Source organism: Kogia breviceps, chromosome X (assembly GCF_026419965.1).
Source record: "Kogia breviceps isolate mKogBre1 chromosome X, mKogBre1 haplotype 1, whole genome shotgun sequence".
NCBI classification, from domain to species: Eukaryota; Metazoa; Chordata; class Mammalia; order Artiodactyla; family Physeteridae; genus Kogia; species Kogia breviceps.
The window spans coordinates 103,450,139-103,460,226 of NC_081330.1; the positions used below are offsets into that span (position 1 = coordinate 103,450,139).

The 10,088-nt window shown below is 46.4% G+C and overlaps 1 protein-coding gene across 1 annotated transcript; it reads left to right on the forward strand.

The window, feature by feature from the left end:
* Nucleotides 1-626: 626 nt before the first annotated feature.
* LOC136793416 (uncharacterized) lies at nucleotides 627-1,935 on the forward strand (the record flags this gene model as incomplete). The annotated part of the gene is given in 2 exon segments (XM_067023428.1): nucleotides 627-1,237; nucleotides 1,239-1,935. Coding segments are annotated over 2 exon segments (1,308 nt in total), but the record flags the coding sequence as incomplete, so codon positions are not given.
* Nucleotides 1,936-10,088: the final 8,153 nt, after the last annotated feature.

Sequence of the window (10,088 nt, forward strand, 5' to 3'; positions counted from 1 at the left end):
AGTCAACAAGTACCGTAAGGGAAAGTTGAAAAGAACTTTGAAGAAAGAGTTCAAGAGGTAAACGGGTGGGGTCCGCGCAGTCCGCCCGGAGGATTCAACCCGGCGGCGGGTCCGGCCGTGCCGGCGGCCCGGCGGATCTTTCCCGCTCCCCGTTCCTCCCAACCCCTCCCCCCTCGCCTCTCCCCCCGCGTCTCCGCGGGCGGATGGGGACGGGGGGGTCGCGGGGGTAGGCGGGCGGGGCCGGGGGTGGGGCCGGCGGGGGACCGCCCCCCGGCCGGCGACCGGCAGCCGCCGGGCGCATTTCCACCGCGGCGGTGCGCCGCGACCGGCTCCGGGACGGCTGGGAAGGCCGGTGGGGAAGGTGGCTCGGGGGGGCGTCGTCGCGGTCGTCGCGGTCGTCATCGTCTCGGCGGCTGGCCAGCGGCGGCGGCGTCGGCGTCGGCGGCATCGGCGTCGGCGGCGGCGGGCCCACCCCTCCCCGAGTGTTACAGCCCCCCGGCAGCAGGGCTCGCCGAATCCCGGGGCCGAGGGAACCAGACCCGTCGCCGCGCTCTAACACGTGTGCTCATGCTCCACCTCCCCCGGCGCCGCTCGTGGGGGGGCCCAAGTCCTTCTGATCGAGGCCCCTCCAATACTGGCCCTTTTCCTCTGCAGATCTTTATAACTGGGAGATGCATAACCCTACTTTCTCTGAAAATCCACAGGCTCTCACTGCTTTAATAGAGTCTCTTGTTTTCTCCCATCAGCCTACCTGGGATGATTGCCAGCAGCTTCTGCAGACTCTCCTCACCACTGAGGAAAGACAAAGAGTCCTCTTAGAAGCTAGGAAAAATGTTTTAGGCACAAACGGGCAGCCCACCCAGCTGCCTAATGAGATTGACGCTGGCTTCCCTCTTGTCAGACCGAACTGGGATTTTAACACTTCTGAAGGTAAGGAGCACCTGAAAATGTATCGCCAGGCTCTAGTGGCGGGTCTCCATGGAGCGGCCAGACGGCCCACGAATTTGGCAAAGGTAAGAGAGGTAACTCAGGGGCCCCAGGAATTACCAACTGTGTTCCTAGAGCGGCTAATGGAAGCCTTCCGGCGGTTTACTCCCTATGACCCCACTTCTGAGGAACACAAGGCCATCATAGCTATGGCTTTTATTGACCAGGCGGCCCCTGATATCAGAAAGAAGTTACAGAGACTAGATGGTCTCCAGGGTTTCTCTCTCCAGGATCTAGTTAAGGAGACAGAAGGAACAGGACGAGAGAGAGGAAAGGAGACAGAAAGAACAGGAAGCCCATGAATTAAGGCGGGACAAGCGGCAAGAGAGGAATTTGAGTAAGATACTGGCCACTGTAGTCAGAGGAGGAAATATTAGAGACAGGAATAGACAGGAAGGGCGGACAGGAAGGCGACCATTAGACAAGGATCAATGTGCTTACTGTAAAGAAAAAGGTCACTGGGTAAGAGAATGCCCTAAAAAGAAGAATGGGGGAAAACCAACCAGAGACAAAATTTTACCCCTGGAAGAGGAAAATTAGGGAAGTCAGGGCTCGGACCCTCTCCCCGAGCCCAGGGTAACCCTGAAAGTTGAGGGGGAACCAGTTCAGTTTTTGGTGGATACTGGAGCTCAGCACTCAGTCCTCCTGCAACCAAGAGGGCCTCTCTCAGACAAGCGGTCATGGGTCCAAGGGGCTACAGGAAATAAACAATATTCTTGGACCACCCGCCGGACTGTAGATCTTGGAATGGGGCAAGTGACCCACTCATTTCTGGTCATTCCAGAATGCCCCTATCCGCTGTTGGGGAGAGACCTACTCTCCAAAGTCGGGGCACAGATTCACTTCCAGCCCGAGGGACCCACCATAACGGATAGCCAGGGAAGGCTCCTCCAGATTTTAACTATGAAATTAGAAGATGAACACAGGATCTATGAGAAACCCTCACCTCCTCAACTGATATGCAGGACTGGATGACCAGGTTCCCTCAGGCCTGGGCTGAGACTGCTGGGATGGGGATGGCAAAATACCGCCCCCCGGTGGTAGTGGAACTTAAGGCTACCGCCACACCAGTAACAATCCGCCAATACCCTATGAGCAAAGAGGCTCGGGACGGCATCCGTCCGCATATACAGAGACTGCTGGAATTAGGAATCCTGGTGAGATGCCAATCAGCATGGAACACACCTCTCCTGCCTGTTAAGAAGCCAGGGACTAATGATTACAGGCCAGTACAGGATCTACGAGAGGTAAACAAGCAGGTAACAGACTTACACCCCACTGTGCCAAATCCTTATAACCTCTTGAGTACTCTCCCACCTCAACATACTTGGTACACTGTCTTGGATCTTAAGGATGCTTTCTTTTGTTTGAGACTTTCCTCCCTCAGCCAGCCCTACTTTGCTTTCGAGTGGAAGGACCCTGCCTCAGGAATAGCAGGCCAGCTGACTTGGACACGCCTGCCTCAAGGATTTAAAAATTCTCCTACCATCTTCGATGAAGCGCTGCATCAGGACCTGGCATCGTACAGAGAATCTAACCCCCAGGTAACTCTGCTTCAATATGTTGATGATATTCTTTTAGCTGCGGAAACCCGAGAAGTGGCATTAGGAGAAATTATCCTGGAACTGACTAACACAGACCCTGAGACACCAGTGCCCACCCCAACCAAGGGGTCCTTGTCCCCCCAGCAAACAAAGTCTATGTTACAGCAAATCCATAGATGGACACATCTGGGCACTAAGAAAATGGTGTCTCTGTTGCAAAAGGCGGGCTATGATACCCCTGGATTAACCAAATTGGCCGAGCAAATTGCTCGGGAATGTATTCCATGCCAGCAGGTGAACACAAACAAAGGAAATGTGGCCAGCGGTAAGAGGCTCCGAGGAGACCGACCTGGAGCTTACTGGGAAGTCGACTTCACTGAAATCCGTCCAGGAAGATACGGTAACAGATATCTCTTAGTTTTCATAGACACTTTTTCAGGATGGATAGAAGCTTTCCCAACGAAAAAGGAGACAGCTACTATGGTGACCAAGAAGATCTTAGAAGAAATTTTCCCGCGGTTCGGGGCACCAAAGGTAATAGGATCCGATAATGGTCCCGCCTTCGTTGCCCAGGTAAGTCAGGGTGTGGCCAAATACCTGGGGACTGATTGGAAATTACATTGTGCCTATAGACCCCAGAGTTCAGGACAGGTAGAAAGAATGAATAGAACTCTAAAAGAGACCCTAACTAAATTGTCCATAGAGACTGGCGGTACTGATTGGACGGTGCTCCTTCCCCTGGCCCTGTTTCGGGCCAGAAACACTCCTTCTCGCTATCACCTCACTCCTTTCGAAATTCTGTACGGGGCACCTCCCCCTCTGCTCACACTGGGGGAAGGTATCAGCCCCGACTGTCAAAATAACACTGATCTGTATGCCAGGCTGTTGGGGCTCCAGCTGGTTCAGAAGGAAGTGTGGTCTCAGTTGGCAGAGGCATACCGGCCGGGGACCCCTGCAGAAGCCCATCCCTTCCAAGTCGGAGACTCTGTGTACGTCCGCCGGCATCGGACCCAGACGCTGGAACCCCGCTGGAAGGGCCCCTACATCGTACTGCTCACCACTCCAACTGCAGTCAAGGTAGACGGCATAGCTGCCTGGATCCACGCCTCGCACGTTAAGGCGGCCCCAACATCCACCGGAGGCTTGACCCCATTCCCAACTTCAGCAACACCAGAATGGAAAGTCCAGAAAACCAGCAACCCGCTCAAGCTCAAGCTCCTGCGATCATCCGGCTCATAATCCTGACTCTGCTGCCTCAGCTAATCGTGAGTGACTTTAGCCCTCACATGCCCCAGCGGCTGACCTGGCAAGTCATCTCCCAGACTGGAGATGTGATCTGGTCGGTTAGTCACACCGCACCCCCTTGGACTTGGTGGCCTGATCTGTTTCCTGATGTATGTAAGTTGGCAATTGGGATGTCAGCATGGGGCATGTCTGATCATTATGACCTAGCTAACACCCCACATGATAACTCGGATAAAATTTTCCTCAAATTTGGGCCGGAACCTGTGACTCTTACCCTGGCTGTGCTTTTAGGGTTGGGAATGGCGGCTGGAATAGGGACAGGCGCAACAGCCCTTATCCAGCAACCTCACTATTATGATAGCCTGAGACAGGCTGTGGATGTTGAACTCCGGGCATTAGAAAGCTCTATAACTCAGTTAAAGGAGTCACTTACTTCACTCTCTGAGGTAGTGATGCAAAACCGGAGGGGATTAGATCTACTATTTCTTAAAGAAGGAGGACTCTGTGCCGCATTAAAAGAAGAATGTTGTTTTTATATTGATCATTCTGGGGCTATCACCGAAACTATGGACAGGCTTAGGGAGCGCCTGGACAAAAGGCAACAAGAAAGGGAAAATCAAAAAGGATGGTTCCAATCATGGTTTGACAAATCACCCTGGCTTACTACTTTAATTTCCACCTTGTTAGGACCCCTCATTATTTTGTTGCTGCTCTTAACTTTTGGACCATGCATTTTAAATCGCTTGATAGCCTTTATCAGACAACGTGTCAGTGCAGTACAAGTGTTAATGCTAAGACAACAATATCAAAGCTTGCAGAGAGAGACTGAAATTTCATGATTGAAATTAGTTGCAAAAAGAAAAGGGGGGAATGTAGGGCCTCAACTATACTTACACCCCTACTTCCCTATCGATACTTTTGAGCTTTAAGCTTTTTCGCTGGCAATAAGATAATGGAATGTCCCCGCCCTGGGCAGAAACCGCTCCGAGCAAACAAGTATGGCGGGGGATGAAACCTCAGCAAACCAGTATGGCGGGTGATAAGAATGATTAAGCCAGAGTTTAAAGGTCGCCCTAGCCAACCATAACTCATGTGACTCAACCCCCACTCCGGTAAATGTAAAGTAGGCATCCAACAGCTAACCAATCAAGGAACTAGAGCCAAGACCCCCACTCCGGTAAATGTAAAGCAGGCATCCAACAGCTAACCAATCAAGGAACTAGAGCCAAGTCCCCACTCCGGTCCAGGAACAAACAAACCAATGAGGAAAAAAACCTTGATATATCCACACTTTGCATAATGAAAACTATAAAATGTATGTAATTCCGCTTGGGGGGGTTCCTCTTCGGCCTCCTGCGTGAGGACCAAGGAACCCCGGTGCACCGGCTCCTAATAAACCTCTTGCGTGTTGCAGCGACTCTCGACTCTTGGCGGTTCTTGGGCGAGCTGGGACCCCTCAGAGACCGTTCAGGTCTAACAATGTTATCTCCTGTGTTCCAGTTCTTGACAACTTTGACCAGGAGTTGCAAATAAATGCCTTCTAAATATTTCCCCCAATGTGGAGGGCAGGCTGGAGTTGCTTTTGAGCATCATAATTTTTCAGTGGAGAAGGTTTACTGATATCAGATTACATATATCCATATAACCACCTCCATTCTTCTCACACCTGTCAGATTCTGTGCCCAGAGGATCTTTGAGCAAAGCAGTAGTTATGTATTACCTGTTGAGAATGTGGTAAAAGTCTCTTTTCACCTGCAACTGGACCAGGCTTTTAAAAACAATGCTTTCAATTGTGTCTTTATAGGCTACTAAGAGCACATTTATTGACCATTCATTATTTGTCAGGCATACAGTGTTACATTATATCCTCAGATGAGAACAGGTCTTATGCCCACTTTAATTATGAGGAAGCAATAACTTGGAGACATAACACCACTAAAAGGGAAGAAGCTAAAAAGTCAATTGCCAGTTCTGTAAGGAACGAAAGCCCAGAAAAATGATTATTTCCTATGTGCATCTTATACTGGAGGAAAAAATAATTATCCCTTTACCCTTCTAGGTTCTTGGCTGAGAGCCCCTTGTAATAAAAGACGGATTAACAGAAGGAAAACAAACAAGTTGAATAACATGTATATCTGCTGTATACATGGGAGAAACTCAACCTTAAGTATCTTCTCTAGCTAACTGACAAGAGTAGATTTTGGGAGAAGGGAAGGCCAGTTTTGTGAGGTGACCAGGAAAGCTACAGTAAACAAAGGTATGGTTGTCATGCAGATTTAAATCCCTTGCCTTCTCCATTGATAAAGCTTTTCCAGAGATTTAGTCACCCTCCTTTTCCTTACAAATGGAGATTTCCCTTCTAAATGTGAATGTCTCCTTCAGAATGGCAACTTCTACTCAGTTTCCAGCATTTCCTGTGTCTGCTATTTCTCAAAAATAAACAGCTCAAGATAATCCTATGGTCAAAAGGCATATTTGGTGGTGACATATTCTGCTCCCCTTCAATACAGTGGGTCTTGCACTGTGTTGGGTTTCATATAGATTGTGACAAACGTGTAAGATATAGTCTTTGTCCTTGTCCTCCAATTGTTTTTAAAGAAATTGGTGCTCACGTTCGTAACCAAGTAAACTTGAAACACTCAGACTACTTACTTGCTATTGTGTGTGGTATTTCCTCATAACCACAGAGGAAGTACAGGGAAGTGTCAGGGAGGAAGAAATTTCCCTCTACCCTTCTAAGTTCTTCTGGCTGGTCTAAGAATTAAGTTGACATGAGACAGACTAACAGGAGAAAATCAAACAAAGGTTTAATAACATATATATGCGAGAGACCCAGGAGAACTGACTAAATCACCAAAATGGCTGAAATCCTCACCTTTAATACCATCTTCACCTAAGAGGATGTTGGGATTAGTGGTTTGGGGATTCAAAGGGGAGAAAGGCAATTCACATGGAGATGAAAAAGCAAATGTTTGGTAAACAAATGTTTGCTGGGCCATGCAGAGACAATGGGACACAGGGTGGACTCTCATCTCTAGGCCTTGCTGAGTTTTCTCCAGGATACCTAGCCCATGTACTTTGCATATTTCTCTGGTGATAGCTCTATTCTGGGAAATTCTTTTAGGCAGTTAGGGGGATGGTCAAAGTTTCTTCCTGCTTCTTTTGGGCCTTGATTTTTTTCAGCTCAAAATAATCTGCAGGCCAAAGAGACACATTTTGAGGTAGCAAATTTTGTTCCCCTACAGTATAAAGAGCCCAGCTTGTCAGAGATGACCTACTGAAAAAGGGGGGGTTTGGACAAGACTTAGAAGGTGGAGGGAAAAGGTTGGGCAAGTTTTTGAACAGTCCTAAAAGTGCAATAGGTGGAAGCAACTTTGCAATGGACTTGGTGGAAATGAATATAAGGGGCTAGGAAATGGGAAATACATTTTATTAGGAATTATCAAGCCATTTATTTGCCATAATTGATTAGTAAGCACGCAGGGGCCATTTCAAGTTCTTGAGCAAGAGACCGAAAGATTCATGGTATGCTTTCAAAAAGTAGTCTGGTAGTTGAAGTGTTGGAGAAATAGGGCAGAGAACAGGATGGCACGGTCACTGGCGGAAGCAGTCATAATAAACTACCTTGGTTACCATGGTGATGGCAAGGCAAGGATACATCCTAGATTCAGGATGGAGTGACCTGGGTGTTGCCCTTTCTCACCAAACTCTGTACTACTGCCATAGATGAACAACCTGAACATTAATTTTTTATTTAACATGTAATTATAACTCACTTTAGGATTTTGAAAGATGCATCCTTATCTTTCATGTTACAAATTGCAGCTGTCATTCCCTTCTAAAAAGCATAGAAACCAGAAATATTTCTGTGCATTTGCACACCTCAGATGAATCAAAATTTTTCCAATTGTTTGTTTTGGGAAATAGAACCAAAGCTCTTAGACTAGACCAATTCTCTACTTAACAACCTTCAACAGCACCATTTTACTTCTTAAAATTAAAATTCAGTTTTCCAGTTCCCCTAAATCCTATCCCTCCCCAGCCCCTTTACATGACATCCCACTTGTGTTCAAACCATGACTCCAATAATATTATGAATATAACTTTGCCTTTTCACTCCCAGGTCACAAGAGCCTGGGAGTAAAAACAGTGTCATAAATAGCAAAGAAAAGAGCTTGTGTATTTGCTCCCTTCCCCTTGTGACTGAGAACTGTGGGTCTCTAATTGACTTAAAAACTCCTTCCACTTACACGTGGTGGAGTCTTACCCTCGTTCTTTGAGCTATCACATATCATCTGCCATTTCCCTCTGGCATGTATTGATCAGTGATTACGCTTCTGTTTTGCCATTATCTCCTCTCCTAATCTAGCTGTGAGGTGAACCTCCTGTCCCATGCCATGATCAAGGCCTTGATATCCCCTTAAATGAAAATGTTCCATTTCCTTTGCCTTGTAGACACAACCTTTGCTATGTAGATGCAACCTTTGCCATTAATATTATCCTTAAGGGGGCCAGATACACTTTATCTCTACTTTGACTAGACTGTTAGACTGGCCACCAAGCAGGGCTGCCTTATACTCTCAGGGCTTTCAGGAGTTTAACTGTGGTAGGTTTTATTTTTCACTCCTTCTTTCTTGCCCCTTCATTGGATTTCCACAGGGGCCAGAATGCTGGGACAGGGATATACATGTGACTGTCGGGAAGGAAAAAACTTTCCTCTACCCTTCTGGGTTCTTCTGGCTGGTCTAATAATTAAGTTGACATGAGACAGAGTAGTAAGAGAAAATCAAATTTAATTTTGTAGTATGGGAATCCCACGTATACAAGAGGTTCAGAGACAAAAAGCTAAAATGAGGTATATAGAGTAACCTTAGCTAAGGAAAGGGATAGGGGACTGGAGCTTCCAAGGACAGCCGTGTCACTCACAGGATGATAAGAATAAGAGCATATGTTTGGTAATTAGATATTTGCCCTGCCATATAGCTGGGGAACTTAGATAAAATTTATCTCTGGTAATAACTCTCTTCTGGAAAATATTCCCAATTTAAATTCTAGGTACCTAAGGGAGGGGCAGTAGTTTCTCTTGAACCCACAAGGTCTCAATTGCCTTTAGCTCAAAATAATCCTCATGTAAAAGTGGCACATTTGGGGGAGGCTTCTTATGAATCCCTATATGACCCACCTTGAGCTGTATCCAAATCTCCAGCCTCTTCCATTTCTGAGCTATTGTTCTTGAATCACATTTGTGTGGCTAGACTTTCACACACCTTGGAAAGCTTGTTCTCAGAGCTTCTTAGTTCTCTTGTAAATAGCCCCAATGTTTCACAAGCCAAACACCTAGGGTGCATATAGCTTAGAAAATTCTCAAGCTGAGAAATCCTGCTACATAAAGATACAGAATTTCCCCTGTAATAAACCTCAGACAGTGACAGCATTGACAACTAGCTACTTTAAGCAAACCAAAGCAAAAGAGCAGCAGGAAGTAGCTGGGAAAAAGCATCTAGGAGAGTTTTTTTCCTCTTTTTTGATGAAGACCGTACTGGTATGTATCTTTTATTTAAAGCATCTTCCTCAATCCTTTAAAAGTTTATAACCCATACCAGAATAAGCATGTTAAATGCCATTTTCAGACTATTTTTTATATATAAAGGAGTGGTATAACAACTTGTTATTCTTCATAGTTAGGCTTACTTTTGAAGTGATATTTGGAACACCACCTCCTGCATATGCTCTTTGAACCTGTCATATTTCCATTATTGGTCTTCTAAAATCTGAAGGATGATAGACTATGCCACCCCACAATATGCCTCTTTGGCATAGGATTATTTTGAGCTGAGTATTTTGAGAAACAACATATACAGGAGGAGCTCTGAAAACAAAGTAGAAGTCACACTTTTGTAAGGGACATTTATATTTACGAGGGAAATTTCCATTTGTAAGGGTGTCTCCCTCTCTATACCAGGAAGAGGATAACTAAATCTCTAGAAAGTCTTATCAATGGAGGAAGTACCAACTTAGATCTAAGCAACAACCTTACCCTAATTTACTGTGTATTGTTTGGTAACCTTCCATAACTGGTCTCCCTGTCTCCCCCTCATTTTCCTTTGTCTTTAGCCAGAGATGGTATTTAAGGTGGTGACTTGGGCCATTCAGGGAGTTACTCAGTTTTTCTGGGTATTTCCCATGTACACAGGAGGTATACGTGTTATTAAAATTCTGTTTGTTTTTCTCCTATTAATCTGTCTTTTATTACGGGGGGGGTCTCAGCCAAGAACCTAGAAGGGTAAAGGAAAAATTATTTCCCCCCCCTAA